Source organism: Oenanthe melanoleuca, chromosome 9, assembly GCF_029582105.1.
Source record: "Oenanthe melanoleuca isolate GR-GAL-2019-014 chromosome 9, OMel1.0, whole genome shotgun sequence".
In the NCBI taxonomy this organism is placed as follows: domain Eukaryota; kingdom Metazoa; phylum Chordata; class Aves; order Passeriformes; family Muscicapidae; genus Oenanthe; species Oenanthe melanoleuca.
The window spans coordinates 2,459,823-2,478,845 of NC_079343.1; the positions used below are offsets into that span (position 1 = coordinate 2,459,823).

Here is a 19,023-nt window from a genome sequence, read left to right on the forward strand (position 1 = left end):
ATCTATTTCTAATTAATGTATTTCTTCTCATGATTGTTCTCAATCTACTTGCCAGAACTACTAGGATTCACCCACAGCCTGTTCTTTCCTCCCACCAGTCTCTTGGTGGAGTCACACAAAGGTTTTCTACATGTTGCAGGTTGGATTTAACCCAGGGTTTCCCCCCAAGGTGTAATTTTCCAGTCTCTGCCATCAGGCACACCTGAGTGGCTTACTGCCTGACACTCAGAGCAGGAGCACTCTGTTCTGCAGGCTTTTAACTTAACAGGCTGATTTTCCAGCTTTAGCAGCTTAGACAGCATAAAAGTTCAAGCTCCTTTCCTCCCCTGTCTCCAAGATTCAGCAAAAGCACACAATGAAAAGGAAGATGAGAACAGGTAGCAGGTTAAGGCTTTTGTTCCCTTTCTGCTGTGCTGTGGGGACAGAAGAGATTAGCTCTCTGACTGATGCACCTCTCCAGTTGAGAGGGAATGCTCATTTTCAGCTCATGCAGAGCTGGAGATTTTCTAAATGCCTCCATGGACTGGCCTTGCCTGTCTCAGCCATCCAAGAGCTGCCTGTTTGCTGCCTTGGGGCAGCTGTGAAGCAGCCCCTCCATCAGGAGGGCAGCTTCCCTGCAGATACCCCAGGCTGCAGCAGCTGCTGTGTTATCCTGAGTGCAGCTCTGCACTCACAGGAGAGCCACCAAAGTGGATTAAGTCACTGCTCCATTTTAGAGTGCTCCTATGTGCCCCCAGCAGAGGTGTTTCAATGAGCAGGAGGCCTTGAGAAGCTGGTGGAAAGGACTTAGATAGGAATCAATGGGACAATCAAGATATGATCAGTTTGGGAGCCCTTCAGGGGAGAGGGCTGGGGGAAGGATGCCAGCTTTACACTTTTGTGAAATTAGAACCCTGGTGTTTGTGATGGTAATAAACACATCTATATAACAAAGAATGATGTTAACATCAGCTGTTGCTTTTGCTGCACACTGAAGCAGAAGACTGAAATGATGTTTGTTGAAGTCAGTATGAGGCTTACACAGGCACTCCAGCCTTGGGCAGCTGAAATAGTCATTCTTTCCCCTCACCTCACTTTGCTTCCACACAAAATCCCTTCTATCTTCAGCTTTTACTCAAGCTCTACAAATGGTGGCACAGTCCAATAGCCTGCATACCCTGCCAGTGAAGCATCATACAAACCAAAACACATTCAGATCACTTTTCCTGAATGCTAGGCTGAAACAAAGCAACACGTGAGAAATGAAATTAATTTGGATGTATTCCTCCCTTGAATAAGCAGCCATGTAGGGAGGAACCAAAATGCTGGCTCAGAAACTCCCGTGCTTACCTCCTTGCTTTTATTCCTAAAGCAAAGGAGGCATTTCCATGGCATCAAGCAGATGGCTGAAATAAGCATCTTTCCTATATCAAGCTCCATGTGGAAGCTTAGAATCTGTGTAAGGTACGAAAAAGCTACAAGCTGGAGAAAGGAGGGGGTGGGGATGAAGGAAGAAGGAGGAGGAAAAGACAGGGGGTGGAGAGTAACACTGGAGAGCAGCAGTGGTCCAGCCCCTCAGAATCTGAAAAGCATCACAGGAGCCTCTGGATAAAGACCAGCTTCAGGAGCAAGGCTAGGAGACAGAGGATTTCTGCTCAGTGATAAAACATGGTGAGTAGAATTTTTGTGATCTGCCTTGTTTGCTCGGGTGCAATGGCATTTCTTTTGCTCTGACACTTACAGTGACTCTGAGTATTATTTTGGGATGAGGTTTTTGAAGCATCGGTTTTTTACTTCTTTTTCCATACATCTGGCAAGTCTGTGTCTGTATTTGTAAAAATGCATATCCTATCTCCTTTTAAAGCAATAAATTACTGAGGACAGCCAAAGCTGTCAGTGTTAACACTTTGCTGTCTGTACCAACAGGCTGCTGGCAGGGCAAGAAAAAAAAGCCCTGTTTGTTTCTCAGGTATGCAGTGGAAATTTCTGCTGTGCTGCCTTCTCCTGGCACTGAGGTGATGATTGGGAAGCTCCCTGCGCAGGAGTTAAAGCTGCCCTTTTACATGATGTAATTGGAACGTTTCAAGCCAATTACGTTTCTTTCAGCCTCAGGTAGAGAAGAAAACTGAGTGAGGGGTGCAGAGGTTTTGTCAGAGGAACCTCCTTTTGTCATGGGCTCAGCCTCCTTCTGCCCTGCCACACACCCCGTGTGTGGCTGGGGGATGCTGGGGTGCCCAGATGGGGTTGGGGGATGCTGTGAGTGCCCCAGATGGGGCTGGGGGATGCTGTGAGTGCCCCAAATGGGGCTGGGGGATGCTGTGAGTGCCCCAGATGGGGCTGGGGGATGCTGTGGGTACCCCAGATGGGGTTGGGGGATGCTGTGGGTGCCCAGATGGGGCTGGGGGATGCTGTGGGTGCCCCAAATGGGGCTGGGGGATGCTGTGGGTACCCCAGATGGGGCTGGGGGATGCTGTGGGTGCCCAGATGGGGCTGGGGGATGCTGTGGGTGCTGCTGAGCCCCCAGGGATCCCTCCTGTCTGCCCACAGCAGGACAGTGTGCTGGGAGTAGAAACGTGGTTAATTTCACTATGAAAAATCCTGGGCTCCACGAAACAGTTGTCAGGGCTTAAAGGAAGGTTCAGACTTCCCTATAGCACACTGCTAATAAGATTAAGCATTTAACTACACATCTTTCTAGTATTCTGCTGGGGAGTGTAAGATTTTACTTTGTGTGTTCAGTGGAGTGAGAGTTGAATTAAAAACACACCAATATGCTTTTTGCTGGTTCTTCATGAGAAAGCCTGACCTAAATGTATATGCAAATAATTAGGCATCCTGGGTTACCCAGAGAGACAAATGATGAAGGGGAATGATAAGATACAGGCACTAAGGATGATGAGAGGAGCACTCCTAAGGAGAGGCATGATCTCAATGCAGGTTTGTGTGTCACACAGGCGCCTTTAAAAATAAACATTCTGCTGTTTCCTGAATCACGACTGTCCCTGATTACATCCTCCATCCTTCCCACCCAGTTCTTCTCTTTTCTAATGGAGATGAGATAGTAGCAGGATAATCAGTTTAAGGGAGAAGATGAGCTCTGCTTTAAAATCCTCTTCGGTTTTCTTGCTAGAAACAGTGTTAAGATAACTGCAGTGAGAAATCACTACCCTCTGGCAAGGAAGATGTATTCTGCTTTGCAATTAAAAATCAAATTAACAGAGTGGAATATATGTTCATGATTATTAGTAAGCATTTCCATTATTAACTTTCATCTTCTCAGATAGAGAGTTCATATTTTTGCCTGTAAATAAACAGTCTTATCCCAAAAATCTCCCCCTGTCACACACTTTTCTGGGAGCAGCAGCTGTTCCTTATGCACTGCTAATTGATTAGATACTAAAGATTAAAATTAGTGGTGTTCACTGACTTTAAAAGTAGCTGTGGCTTTCACCACCTCATGCTTGCTTGTTTTTGTATTTTAGGACTTCCAGCTGGTGGACAGTAAAAATCCTCCTGAGGTTAAGAACTGGGAGAGTCTCCCAGAGTACTCTGTTCTTTTTCCCTTTCACATTACATGCTTTATCAAGAAATATTTTTTTAAAAAATTGTCTTAAAATGCATGGATCTGAATCTTAATGTATGTCCATATACCCAAACCAGAGAGATGCTTTCAGGAAATTTAATTATGCTATGATTTCTGATGGAAAAGCAGGGTAACATTTTCAAAGGTACCTCTGATACTCAGCATCTTAAGTCTGATTGATATGAAGCCACTTGTGGAAAAGGGATTTTGGACTCACTCCAAACTTCTATCTGAAAACACAAAAGCAGTACAAAGAGAGGTTTTTCCTTATTTTTGAATTAAAAAGTCTAAAAGACTATTGAGTGTTTATCAAATTTTTCAAAGGAAAATGCTTGGAGGGAGCTGAAATTCAGGTGCCAAGTGACATGCAGAAATCTGCTTAGCAAGAGACAGCAAGGCACCATCTCTACAACCTGCCAATTGTAAGAGTGATATAAATGTAAAGAAGGAACACTCCTATCTCCCCTTCATAACCACTGTATTTCACCTATTTCTGTCTCCAAGAGAGATGATTATATATAAAATTACATATAAATTACACATCCAACAAGCAAGTAAGAGAAGTCCAAGCTGGATAGCTGGTAAGATTTTGAAATAAATGAACTTCAATTACATTTTTTTTTCTACTTGAGCAACATTATTTTTGAGCCAAACTTGCCGAAGCTGGAGACTTTATCTAAATTTCTTCCTTGTAATGGTGTTATTTCTATCCATGCAGCCTCACTGAAACAGATACTTCTACCTTCCCAGTAGGATGGTATTCCTAGAATTACATGGAAGAGGACTGATGGTTTACCTTTTCTTTGAAGATAACCTAAACAAACCTTTCTACTGTGTTATCACCTAGCAAGAAACAACAATTTTGACCCAGCCAAAAACCCCAAGCAAGTCTGTCTCACATTCCACCACAGAGGGAACCTTGTGGATGGCTGGCAGAAAGTGTTGGGGCCATGGGCAGAGGCAAATGTGACCCCTCTCTTTGACTCACATGATGGAGGCAATATCTGGACAGTTTGAATCCTGCCTCCACCCCTTTTCCTAATGAATATCTGGCTCCATTGTACCACTCTTTGGCCCTTGTGTGTTGGACCTAGGGAGGATTTAGGCCATCTGAATATGGCTCTTATTAGAACAGTTACCTAACTCAGTCTTGCTCAAGTCCTCGTAACCCAGATCCAGAAGCAATTGCTCTGATTGTCCTAAAATCAAGTCTCCTCAGCCCACAGGAATGTGTTCATCTTTCCATTCTAAAACTTTAATTTACTTTTAGATGAATCACAGACACAGTACAACCTCCTGGTTTTGTGAAAAGGCTGTGACACAGCCTGCCCAGATGGTAGATGTCTGAACATGAAGTATCTCTGCATTTTATGAGCAATACTATCCAAATTCAGAAGAAAACCTTATTTCCATTATAGTATCAGCCTCAAATCCAGATCTAATTGCCTGCTTAGACACCTGTGAAATCCAAAAAGTGAGCAGCTGGTCTGATCATGCCACATAAAAAGTGCTGTTTACTGTGGATGGGAAGCCTCAATGCTGCTGCTACACCCAGCCTTATTGTAAAAGACAACTAAACTGTAGCCCAGTGTAAGATTTAAGGATGTCCTCTATTTAAACACATTCCATAAGCAATTTTGCAGATACTAAAAAACCATCTTGTAATTAATGAAGAAAACATTGACATTCTCAGTACACTGACTGCTAGTTTCCACAGGTTTCTGTTCTTTTCAGTGACTTCTAATGGCAAATTCTATTTCCTTTGCAAAGATGGAAATCAGACCCTCATATATCTTTTATCCCTGTGGGAGCAGTGGTACCCTGCAAGCCCAAGAGAAGAATAATTGAAAAGGAACAGAGACACACATTAGTGTAGCTGAGTGCATGGATCAAGAAATCCCAGAAAAATGTACTATGTTTTAAATGGCTGTAATAATTCTTCATAGAATTTTGATCTAGTTTTACATAACCACTGGAGGGTTACTTTCCCTTACAGAACTTTAATCTGTTTCTAACTTCACTGGTACAGCTTCTGGGGATAGAAAGGTATCATGTATAATCCATTACAACCAAAAGGGCTAAAAGAATTAATAGATATAGAATGAGAGAATCATCACATAAATATTTCTGGTCTCTTTTAGGAAAGAGGTTCATTGATAGATTACATCACTTGAGTATGAAGAGGAACTCAGAGTATGGGAAGTTACAAAACAGCATCTAAGATGAATGTTTTAAAAAAATCTGCAGACTCTGGTAGTCTGTCCTGAGTAGCCCTCAAAGAGTTGACTTAGGAGGCCCTCCCTTTTTTTTGTTCATATAAATTAACATTTTTAATGGGGAAGTTTTACAAAGATATGACAGTCTTAGAATAAGCAGGATGACACAATGAACTAGATACTAAGTTTTGCATGGACCCTGAGGGAGTATTATATATAGAATATATGGGAATAAGTAGTAACATTAAATAATTAGAATACAAAGTTCGTGATTATATATAGTAGATAATAAAAAACTCCAACAAGCCAAACCACAAAATCCCCACAAAAATAAAACAACAGCTAACATGTTTTTCCTCATCAGAAGACACTGAAAAGGCAGCATCAGCTACCATCAGTGTATCTTACATTATTATACTACAGATATTCTCAGTAAAAATGCTAGTTGGGTCATTTTGGATTTCAAGATAAAACTGTTAATCTACTTAAAAAAAAAAAAAGACAGAAGAACAAACCTTGAAATTTTTAGACCCAGTTGTCAAACATGTTTCTTATCAGGGAGATACAATTCAGATCAAACATTATTTTATTCCAAAGATTATCTAATGTCATCCTAAATTCTTAGCTTTAATGTGTTTCATACTTGTCAGTAAATCAATCTATCCCTAACAACCTTTCTAATGCATCTGCAGAAAAGTTCCCAAGTATGCAATATCTTACAAAAGTGACCTTTGCTTAATACTCAGAATGGGCAGAAGCAGCTGCAGGACTTCAGAGAGTCCTATATAACTTTGTTGTAAGGCTGGCACTGCCAATGTCCCAGACCTCTGAGGAGCTTCTCAGCAGCATCAGGGACACAGAGCCTATTTCTGCACTTACAAAGGACTGAGATGTCAGACACTGTTTCTGGGGTATTAGTAACTGGCCTTGCATCAGCTGTTCCTGATTGTTTTCAGAGCCCTGCTGGAGTTCTGCATGCTGAATTGCTTGTTGCTCACACCTTGCTTTTCAGCAGAGGAGTAATCGTGTCCCAGTGACCTATTTCTAAATATGCAAAACAAGTTTCCTGCAGGATCAGTGAACTCCAGATACCTGACAGGGTAGTAAAATGTTGACTGGCTTTCATTAAGAATGCTCTGTAACACTCACATGTAGTGCCAAGTGCAAATGAATGTGCCAGCATCTCAATCACACTGATAGATGCCCATCTATTATGACCCATCACGTTTCCATCACATGTCAAATATTCACACTTTGCCCATATGTTCTCTGCCTTTTGTCACTGACCTACATTTGTTTGTAAATGTTTCTAATCACCTGTTCATTTGCAGCTTCTATAAGGAAGGGGCTGTCACTGATCTGCCTGCTGGAGAAGTGCTCCCAAATGCACAGTCCCACATCTTGTGAGGTACTGGTCAGTGTGGCTGCTCCAGCAAGGCCTGGCAACTGGGAAGTTTCTGGTGGCTACAGACAGCTGTTATACTTCCAAATGGACTGAAAACTGCACTGAGTTCTATTTTAGGAGTACAGAGCCCAGGCTTGGTGCTGAATTTAAAATCTCATCTTCAGTGTCTCCAATTTTTTTAGTTATGTCTAACCAAATCAAACCAAGATAATTCATTAAAGAGGTTTCATTCAGGAGAAACCCAAGCATATTTTTTCAAGAACAGGACCTGGAGTTACTGTGCTGTTTCCCAAGTAAAAATCTGGTTGTTCCAACAGCTTTTAGGTAGGTCTTGCTTTGTCCCTGACCTACCTTAATGGAACTCCATTGACTTACTCAATATTCAAGTTGACACATGACAGGAAAGGATCAAATCTTTCTAGGAAAGAATTGCCAGAAAACTGAAATGACATGGCTAGAATAATTAATGACTAATTAGATTTATGAAAACATAAAACAGGTTCAATACTAAACTATATAGGCAGAGCCTGAAACTGGCACTGATACAGGTACTAGAGTATTTTTAGAAACAGCTAATCAATGCACAGTGCAGATTTAATGTGGCAATGCCTCTATGAGCTACATTGGTCTTTGTAAATTTAAGTGTCACTTTTGACATGACTAACAATGATTTTCAATGTGGCATTTTTGATTTTTTACAATAAAAGAAGTAGTGTAGAAAATTATATATTATGCTCAGAGGGGAGCAAGATCATTAATTCAGTCCCTGCATGCTTCCAGGGTAGTACCAAGGTTTATAGATTTTCTGTTCACAGATAAGGATTATTTTAATATAAAATGAGTATCATGTATTGAAAGTTTGATCTGTTTTCTCAGGAAATTTCCCAACTTGAGGTATTTGTCCTCCTCTAAGGTACAGATCTATGAACTGCTGCCTACCTGATACACACATTAGCATGTTGAAGTTTCTCAGGCATTGTTTTTCACTGATGTCTTTTCTACCTTCAGAACAGGACCTTTACCTTGTTAAAAGCCATCCTGAAGTTCTAATCCTCAATGCAAATCTGTTTATTTCTAACAGACAAAATGTTCTTGAGCCTCAACTACCAACCCACAATGTGCTCTGTTTTCTCCATGTTAAATCTTCCAGCCAACACATTTAGTTTCACTCAATCTGTTTCTCATGCAGTACCATGACTCAAAGATGGAAATGTCTGATGGCAGAGAAGCTCAATTTTACAATGCTTAGTGTCCCTTCCTTTGTTCTCCAGTAGCTTTCAAAATTTACAAGTGCTACCCACCAACCTCACAATAATTGAGTTCTAATGTTTTCTTTCCAGAAACAGATGTGAGGAAGCAGTATGGAGCTCAAGAGAGGGAAGACCTTCATAAAATCCAGTGTGCAACATGAGAAAGTGCCACCAGTGCATACAGCTCCTACCAGCAGCAAAGATGAGATGGGCAAAGACAAAAAGGCAGCTCTGGAGGGAAACCAAAGTGTGGCTGAAGTCCAGCTGGCATGTTTGGCCACACACAAGAACTACAGATTTTCTACCAGAGCAGCAAGGAATGGAGCTGGTGGCCACAACCTGGAAAAATCATCTAGCTCCTCCTACAAGCTGGTAAGGAAGAGCAAAACCCATGACTGTGTTGCTGAGGCAGACAAAGCAGAGCACTGCAGCCCCAGCAGCAGGGCTTGCGAGGAGGGTTTTTCTGCAAAGGGCAAGGGCAGGCTTGTCAATAGCATCAGCTTTTCAGGGATGTCCAGCTCCAGCAGTAAGAAGGAGTGTGTGGTCAGCCCCAGCCAGTCTGCATGCAGCAGTCAGATGATCGATTACAGGAATTTTGTGCCACAGATGCCTTTTGTACCAGCTGTCGCAAAAACCATTCCCAGGAAGAGGATTTCCCTCAAGAGATCTAAGAAAGGGCTCAGAGATATATTTCATATAAGGAAAAATAAACCAGACAGCCTCTCATTTCTGGTGGAGAAGGACAAGAACCTGTCCTCTCCAGGCTGCAAGAGCGAGTTGTCTGGACGTCTTGCAAAGTATCTTTTCAAAACAGGAGAAACCTGTGCAGCTGATTGCTTGTCCCAGGACTGCTCAGACAGTGAACTGCAGTCTGACTCCTCCTATGACTACTGCAATGCCCTCTGTGAAGATGTTGCCTCCCTGAAGAGCTTTGACTCCCTCACTGGCTGTGGGGAGATCTTTGCTGATGAGAGCTCTGCTCACCTGGAGCTGGAGAGCAGCAAAGACCTTCTGCTGAGGCGAAGCAAGCACAAAGACAGCCCTGGCGTGGGCTCCTTCCAAGGTGGGGTGGAGCAGCTGGCCTCTCCTGGCCAGAATGAGACAGTGGAATTTGCAAAGTTTTGGGACAACATCAACAAATCAGTAAGGCTGCATCAGAGTGCTCTGTTTGAAAAGAAGTTGCTGAAGATACCCAGTTCTGAGACAGAAAAGGATAGGAGTCAGGCTGCTGTACTGGTCACAGACCCCCAGGTGTCACCTGATAAAGAAGGGGACAATTCCAAAGACAGCTCCACGGAAACAGAAACGCCGAAAAGTGAAAACCAGGAATCCACATCCACGAGTGATGAAGGCTACTATGATTCCTTCTCTCCTGGGCAAGAGGATGAGCTGAAGGAAGCTCAGACCCCTGGTGTCCCAGGTAGGTTTCCAAGAGACAGCTACAGTGGGGATGCCCTTTATGAGCTCTTCTATGACCCAAACGAAGTCAAAGTAAACCCTATCCTTGATGATGACTTGTGTGCCTCTGAAAGTGTTTCAGAGCAAGCCATAGAAATCCCTTTGTCCATTTACAGCTTTCATGTTGGAGCTGAGGAGAACATGGCTTCCCAGCCAACTCTAGACATCATTAGCCAGGGTTTTTTCCACAGCACATGGAAAGGCAAGGAATGTTTGCTGAAGCTCTGCGATACTGAGCTTTCACTGACCATGGGGATAATAAACTGGCTACGAAAACACTCGGGACTCATCTCCTCCCCTGACTCTCTTCCAAGTCCTCAGTCACAGCCGGAAAAGTCTAATGATTCATTGATCTTGCCCAGTCACAGTCCAGGGCAGAAAAGGAGCACAGAAGCTCAGCAGGAGACACCAGGCAAGGGAGAATCTAATACTTTTAATGAATGTATGCCTTTGGAGGAAAGCAAACATGCAACCCAGGCCTCTTCAGTAAACATTACTGGAAGAGACCACAGCCTGGACTCCTGCCTGAGCACATCTGATCTGGATTGCCAAGGAAGAGAAGGGAGTCACCAAAAGGACTTATCTATGGTGCCTGGGACTGTGGAAACCACCAGATCATCAAGTTATGCACCACAATCACAGGCTAACAGAGACAATCTGCAGACATCTTCAACTGAGAATGAGAAGGTAGCAATTTCATTGGGATGTGAGGCATCCAGAGATAAAAACCCACTGCCAGAAAAGCTGAACAGAGAGAGTGGCTCCCAGAGCTCTGAAAATCCTTTGTTAGATGATAATCATGAAGTAGAATCATGTTACTCCTACAAGACTGCTGCGACCTCACTGCGAGATCCCCTTGAGAGGGAAGACAGAAATAAACCAATGTATCACTCTCTCTCCATTTCCTGTGACAAACCACCAGAGCCTCTAACCCTCAGTCACCTCCATAGCTACATGAGCTCCACACCAACAGAGAGCAGCACTAACATAGTGCAGCTCTTAGAGCACTGTGTGACACAGGTGGCATCGTTAAAAATCAGCTATGACAACAAGCACCTGGAAGACAAACACATCGGGAATGAAATGAACAGTATCCTTCACAAGATGTCTCAGTACAAAAAAAAATTATTGTTGCAAAATGAATGTGGCTGCATTGCTCAAATTCCAGAATGTCCCAGTATTCCTAGCACAAACCAATACAACTATGAAACAAGTTTCCAAACTGCCAGCTTGTATCATTTGAAGCAAAATGGGGAGCAAATTTGCTCTGAAGATCAGAAAAGTGGAGCAAAAATCCTAGATGAGGTTACTCAAAGCAAGATGAATTTTGAATATGCCCAGCTGAACAATCAAGCACTCTCCTATTTAAAGGACTTTGGTCTCAGTCCAAGTGACTCTGGCCCTGAGACATCTCTCAGCAGGCCAACATTTTTACCTCTCTTTAACTCCGTCTGCCCAGACATAGCTGGTCCCTTCTCGCAGGGCTCACACAGCACTGCTGTCTGTTTGTCCAACTCGCTGCAGCTGGAGGAGGCCAAACAGGGCAGCCCAGGGCCCTGGAGCTGTGCAGAGAGCCCCTGCCATGGCCTGGCTGCAGGGACTGCTCTGTCCCCTCTCCTAGAGGCAGTGGCCTGGGATACAGCAGTGACAGCCAGGAACCACCCATGACACACCTGCGTGGAGAAGGTGAGTGCTTAGGGGAAGGGTGAAATTTAATGTGAAACAATTCAATCTGTTCCCTTTTCACAGAGGGACACTTACAGCAATGGAGCCTGAGGGATTCAGAGTCTGTCATTTATGCAGGGGGTCACACGAGAAAGCCAGGGAGGGATCTGTGTGAAATCACAGTGCAGACATGCCCTGTCCTGCAGGTGCACTGTCCTGGTTTGAAGGACAGGTGTCTGCCAATAAAGGGAGAAGCTTCTCTTTGAAATGGAGAATGTAAACCCCCTCCCTCCAAATTATTATAATTTTGAAATTAAGGGGCTCTCAGGCAAAGATACGGGAATTAGGAATAACAGTTCTTTACTAGGAAAATTAAAATAGAAATGCAGTATTACACAGAACAATCCCAGCCCTGCCAGAGTCAGAATCCAAGCTGACACCCGTCAGTCAGTCAGGGTGTTGGCACAGTCCCATTCAATGGTGGCTGCATCCTCCTGCAGTGGCAGATGTGGTTCAGCTGGAGCAGTGCTCCTGTAGAAGGTGCAGTTTCCTCTGAAGTTCCAGGGATGATGTGGAAAGGTCTGGTTTTCCTCTGGAACTCAGTGGAATAAGGCTGCCTTGGTGCTCAAAATCTCAGTTTTTATCTGGGTAGGAAAGGCTTGGCTGCTCCCCTGGCTGGAGCATCTCCCAGTGGGATGATGGAATTTTATCAGTCAGGCACTGGGACTCAATGGGCCAGCAGCAGATGATATCTTCCTGGAGGGAGGATGGGCTGTGGGAAAGATAAAGATGATTGCCCCAGCTGGTTTAAAGATGGCCCATTAGCAGATAATATGTGCCAGGAGATCAGGGTCACTGCCCCACCCAGCTCCAACAGATGGGGATAGAATACACATTTCTGGCCACATCAAGCCAACACATGCACACATATAGTGTGCTCGCAAGCACAAGGGAAAGGCCACAGTGCTGTGCTGGTGCTCCTTGGTGCATCAAAAGGATGGTCCTCCTTCTTCCAAACCTGAAGTGTTTCTTCAGAAGGTGCAGTCGGTCTCTGGCCAAACTGTGACATGGCAGAGCAAGGCTGGAAGCCAAGGCATTCTCCACGTGCAAGGCTTGACATGCTTCTCAAGAGAGGGATTACAGGGTCTGTGCTGCACCTCAAGCATTTTAAAACCCTCCAGCCATGCTCACAGAATCTGCCCTGTGACATAGGGTGAGAAACACCTTTGCTGCAAAACAGAAACTGCTGAAGCACACAGCGGTTGTGCTGGTTCAGCTCGGCCTGTAACGTGAGTCTTTAGGCCAGAGCAGGCACTGTCTGTACTGAGAGCTCTACTCTGTGCCAGCTGAGAAATCCTCTGGCCTCTGGCTGCTGAGAGGAATTTGTTGTAGGAGATGTGGGTAAATCCTCTGTCATGTGCCCTGCCAAATCTGACAGGTTGGCTGAACTCTGCCCAGCCTTGGCCTCTGAGAAGGCCCCTCTGGAGGGGGTGCAAGACAAAGAGGAGCTGCAGCAAGGGCCAGGACAGGGAACAGCTGTCTATTGTCTATTGAGGAACAGCTCACTATTGAATAAAAGGATACAGGGAACACAACATTTCTCTGGCTCTTGCTACTCACAGCAGTGTGACTGCTTTCTGGTCATCTCTAAAGGCTTCCCAAGCAGCACAAACAAAAAGGGACAGTGTCTCTCTCTGTGTGAGGCAAGAACACCCTTCCATTTTCAAGTCTGGGTAGATTCAGCCTCCCTATTTATACTTTTATTGCTTTTCTAATTACATCATTGTGAAAATGACCTTGCCCACTAACAAGTCTCCCATTGCAGAGAGGGATATTTTTCATGGGTCTGTATGAAGTTAAGGGCTAGAGACTGTTAGTCTTCCATATCCTTAACAAACATCTTGTTTAGTTATGATCTGCTCAGCAGTAAATTAAGTTTTTCTCAACTGAAAGAACTGATCTTGGTTTTTTCCCATTTTTTGTTGAAAACCATGCTGCATTTGTGGTGGTTCTGCTCATTAGCTACTCACCTTCTTGTGTCACCAGAATTTTTAGCAGAACTTGCCATCCAAGGACACACCATAGTCCTTAGAACTACTCATCTCTTTTAGATATTTCTGAAATGATAAACTGAGTACAGATGAGGCAAGGATTGTGCTAACAGCTAGTATATATATGGAACCAGGACTAGGCACAGCTTCTTGGGGTTAGAAGAACAGATCAATATATGCATTGGCCTGATATTTTTATTTTGCTGTGAATATTAATCCACAGGGTACTGCTAGGAATATCCCTGCCTTTGCAGGCTAGGAATGCAAAGGGATTCTAATTTTGAGGAATGGAATGGTAGAAACAGAGAAGGGAGCTGTGTGACTGTCAGGAGTGGTAACAGACTGTATCATTTCACTGAACAAGACATAACACGAGCAGACATCACTGGACTTGGGGCACATTCTTTGCTTTGTATCAAGTGGCAGCTGCTGTGTGCCACCACGTGCCAGCACTGATAATACCTGCCATGGCAGGAATGTGACCAGGCCATGCTTTCACCTGAGTCCCAGAAAAAAGACAATTCAAGCTTTTTTTTTTTTTCCAAGAGAGTACTGCTGATTTTTTGGTAGAGGTTTCTCAAACAGTAAAATTAATGAAATTTTAGAATACGGATGGGATTTATGTATTCATGAAGTGACTTGAGGACTGGGCTCATTTTAAGGAATCATTTAACAGCAAGGTTGCTATTTGTTATGATTTTTTACAGAAAAAAGAATTTAGATAATAGTTCAAATGCCATTTAAAAGAGCTGGCTGTGGGGACAGGTACAAACACAGGTGTGTGACTGGGTTTTCCTACCTGATGTTTTCTTGCCTGCCCACATAAACAGATGGCCTGCAGGTTTGCCAGAAGCTTTAAATATTTGTGAAGATGACTCAGGAGCTTTGCCTCAGTCACGGGGTTGGTAGTGCAAGAGAGGCAGTGTACAAACACGGCGTCACCTCCGAATCCATGGAGACAGACAGCCCTGGGAAACACTCCCACGCTGGCCATGACTGTGCAAACTGCCAGTGCTTAGACACAAGGAATGCTCTAAAATGCCACTCCTGGGAGCTGAGACAAGTGGCAGATCCAGAGGTGGCTCCTGCTTTGTCCCTCAGAACAAATGCAGCCGCTGACCCTGCCATGGACTCCCAGGTCTGACCTGAAGGAGGTGGGAAGGTCACCTTTCTTGCCATTTGTCACAGGGCAGAGGAAAAGCCTTTATCAAAAGCAATTAAAATCTCCATGATTAAAATTTGTCAGTCCATCTCAACATATCCCAGGACCCACAGTAACAAACAAGCCATCCTCTCTGCTCCAAAAGATGTGCAGGGTTCCCCTGGGCCATGCCTGGTCTCTTGGGCTTTTCTGCCCTGATGAGCACAGACACAGGGCTGTGATGAAGTATGGTAAAAGAAATTCTAGTCACAGCTCCTGTTTTATTTCTCCCTTCCCTGGTCTTTTAGAGAGAAATTTGAAAATGCCTTGTATCTGAGCTCCCCAAGAACCTCAGGCATCCTCAGGCGGGAAAGTTTGTGTAGAAAGTGAGAATTACAGATAAAAAAATTCAATGAAAAGTATCATTTTCATTCTTCATTATTTAAAGGTTCGGACTTAGGAGGTGAACGCAGTCCAACCCCTAACACAGAGAGGATTCCTAGATCTGTACATTCATGCATCATAGGAAACAAGCTGCAGAAGTTTGTGATTTTCAACCACATTTTTTTCATCTGGAAACTTCATTTTCAGAAAGGAGGCACAGTCCTCAAGCAGGGCATAGGGAGGTCATTTCCTGGCTCTTAAAGCCCCTGGAGCTGACCAAACAGACAACACTGCCTGTCATAGCAATTGGGCACATGTAGAACAAAACACTCTCTGCAAACAGCAGCATTTCAGACCACTGAGCCATTTCTACAACTTAATGGGGTTTGAACTGCATCTTCCATTAACTAGTAGATGTGGCAGAGCAATAAAACCTCTTGTGCCCCCAACAATATGTGCTCACTTCATTCAAATGCTGAACTGCCACATTATGCACCAGTTGAAGATTTTGGATGTGTTTCAGTGATAGCCCTGAAAGGAGTGCATTGCAATATGCTTGCCCTCAGGTCAGAAAAAAATACATAACTGTCAATCAAACAGCGATTGCTATAATAGATAGGGCAGCTGTAGATAAAAGAGGACAGTATTGCATGTGTGATTGCTGTTATCAAGGAACTGAGATTTAGAAGCAGACAAAATACAGCCTAGGCACTGCAAAGTGACAGAAGAATGTGTATCTGATCCTCACCAACTGAAGGGCTACTCAGTTGGCAATTCCTGTAATGCTCTTTATTCTCTCTTGGTTCAACTTCACTCCCTCTCTCTTAAATAAGGTTGTATTTCTCCCAGACAGATAATTTCTCAGTATCTGATAGGCATAGAGGAGGCAGACTGCAATATTTGCATTTCATAAAAAGGAAAAGGAGAATAAAGTCTCATCTGCATATAGGCAATTTTCTACTCAAGTGGGGTATTATTTCTCAAAATGGTCAGAGAGATACCTTAACAGGTGAAAATATAAAGGCAGGACCTCTGTGCACACAGTAAGAAAAGTGTACAGTAGCTTTTGAAGTCTGGTGTAAGAAATCTTCCTGTTTCCATGCTTCATCCCTGGCAGAGCAAAGGGATGGTCCCTAAAATTGCCTATGAGGAAATGTAACAGAGTACAGCACAGAGACAGCCAGCACATTTTCTGCTCTGAAAATGCCTCTGGCTCTGAAATACACACCTGTATAAAGTCAGTTCCCAGACTATGTTGCAGTGGATACTGAAATCTCATCTGACAGCCACTGGCCACACACACACTCCTGTTCAGACAAATGCAGCACAAGATACAAACTGTTCTGTTTGTCACACATGGTACCATGGAAGCAAAGAGCAGGGAGACAGAGGTGACAGGTCACTGCCCCTGCTAATACATTTGAATGTTAGTCACCATGTGCCCAGATACTTGGGTTAAATGCTAAATTAAACGATTTTCTCCTTCATTAAACGCTGTTGCTTCTGGACTTGGCTTTGTCTCACTGCACTGTCTTCATGGTACTTTGTCAATGCTCATTCCACCCAAAATTCTATCAGGAGGAAGAAATGTTATTGCCAGTGTACTTGCTGGAGGAGGGTTTTTCCACACAGTTATCAGCACGGATAATCTCTTAAATGCCAGATGCACTATAATGTGTTTCATTTTTAAACTGAAGAAATTGATTTGCTGCTTTACCCGCTATTGCAGCAGGATGGTTTCCATGGATACAGCCTTATAGGGACTCTATTTTCCCCCTGTTGACAACAGTACAGAAAGCTAAATTCTCATCTTCGCTGCTCCAGCATAAATTTGAAGCTAGGGCAATAATGCCCAGATTTAACCCTGAGAGCAGAAGTTGGCTCCCAGTCTCCTTCAACCTTGAATTTGAGATTTCCAAGGGGATAGCAATGGAAGGAAAAAAGAAAAAGAGCAGCAGCACGGTCTGAGGGGCAGGACATATGAAAAACACAGTGCTTCTGTTTGAGAAATGGGGAGGAGACAAAGCATAATGCAAACACATTAACTGCTCATTCAGAGTGTTAGTGTCTTGCCTGACATTTAAGAGCAAAAATACAAGTAAGATCTGGGCTACAGAATTATGAAATTGGGCCCTTTTTTGTTTAAATGAATTAGTTGTTATCATTCTGAAGAAAACCTGATTCACTTCAGGTCAGGAAGGCACAAGAGTGGGCAGAAGGGGAAAGTGAGAGCCTTGAACTCTCATACAGGAGAGGATCTGGCCCCCTCTGGAATACAGTCATGGAGAAACTGAATGCAAGGAGAACCTCACCTTGAGAATGGGCTGTAAGAGTCTGATGGCATTTATACTCACAAGCCAGCAAGTAAAAAAAAAGCAGGATGAAGAGCCTGGTAACCTCAGCTTTTTGGTTGTCAAATGTAAAATATTTTGTTCCTCCATCAAAAAATGCAGAGAGGCAGACACAGAGGGAAAACTCTGCATTCTATCTCTACCAATAGGCTGCAGTTTGGAAAAGGAGTGTCAGAAACAGGGCAAATGGAGAATTTAGAAACCTGAATAATCAATTTTCTATCTTCTGACAACCGGCACTCTTTGAGCTAGACCATGGCTGCTCCTGGGGTATCTGGGTTAAATGCTCTCTTTTCCAAATACCCTTAAGCATAGGAACATCAAAGCCTTTTATTTTCTATTATGAACCTTTCATAGTTTAATGTCTTTAAGGCTCCTCTTAAAATCTTGTGTCTTTTGTGCTATACTTAGCAGTTTTGGTTTTCAAAACTTAAAAAATATTTCTTTTCATTTTTCTCCTTTTCTGACACCTATTTGTTCCTAAAAAAGGCATAAAAACTATTGTCATGAGCACTGGAGCACTGGAAGCCTGCACTGTTGTATTGAAATGCCCAAAATGAACCATCAGGTCTTATGGAAGACTCTCCTGTTTTAAGCAAACTCTCCTATTGGTGAGTTCTTCCAGAAAGATTGGACTGTATACATCTGATGTGGCAAGTTTCTTCTTTCACTCAAATCATGGGGACTGCATCTCTTTTACATTTGAAGGTGAGAAAGATATTCAGAGTTCTTGGACAGGAATAGAGCTCAGGAGAGAGAGACACAAAAAGTGCTGTATGTTGGGATTTTCCTGAGGAGTAAGGCAATATTCTGAGCTTCTCTCTGCATGAATGTGTCAGGCCTGCTCAGGGAAAGCTTTAAAAGATCTTATGGCACTTAATAACAGTGTCAGCCAGGGATGATAACTGCACAAATGATACCAAGATACTACAGCCAGCAATTTCTCTCTTCCCACAATCAGCTGTCCTCCACTTTGGGGTGATTACATTATCCAAGGGGAAACTCTCAGTCTGCAGGTCAAGATACAGGAAAGATTACTGGAGAACCATAATCAGGAAGGTCCTCTTTGTCTTACAGAGAGCAAAGAAGGGGTTTTCTCCATCTCCTCTTCACTACTCTTTTTCAACTGCAATACTTTAATTTCCAAATTGATTTCTCTCCCCTTCATGACAATTTTCCATATAACTTGCTCCAGACAGGCTCAACTCTCTCCTAGCACGTTTTACATTATTTCTGCTCTCTCTTTGAGACTGAACCCACCTCAGAACTCTTTTCCTTTTCCCATATGCCTGTGAAGCTGTCACTTCCTGGCAGCTCATTAACCCTACCAGGCAATTCTCCTCACCCTCAAGAGCCTGGAAACCCCTCTTCAGGTAAATCCTGCAAATGCCAGCCAAGCTCTGCATAACTCCCCAGAACTTGATTCTGTGCTTTGCTCACACTGCACAGGTGCAGACAGTCACTGAAGGACATGGGAGGATCACAACCCATGGCCAGGCAGATTAAGGAATTTTGAGACCCCTCCCCAACCCCTTTGTTA

General features: G+C 43.5%; 1 protein-coding gene across 1 annotated transcript; it reads left to right on the plus strand.

Moving 5' to 3' along the window:
* The first annotated feature begins 1,532 nt into the window (after nucleotides 1–1,532).
* On the plus strand, nucleotides 1,533–12,113 carry AMER3 (APC membrane recruitment protein 3). Its single transcript, XM_056499329.1, has 2 exons — nucleotides 1,533–1,650; nucleotides 8,524–12,113. Exon 2 carries the CDS (start codon nucleotides 8,545–8,547, stop codon nucleotides 11,557–11,559), a length of 3,015 nt encoding a protein of 1,004 aa, XP_056355304.1. The 5' UTR covers nucleotides 1,533–1,650; nucleotides 8,524–8,544; the 3' UTR covers nucleotides 11,560–12,113.
* Nucleotides 12,114–19,023: the final 6,910 nt, after the last annotated feature.

What these genes read in the sequence shown, in the direction of transcription:
- AMER3 (XM_056499329.1), top strand. Translation starts at nt 8,545, where the DNA reads ATGGAGCTCAAGAGAGGGAAGACCTTCATAAAATCCAGTGTGCAACAT.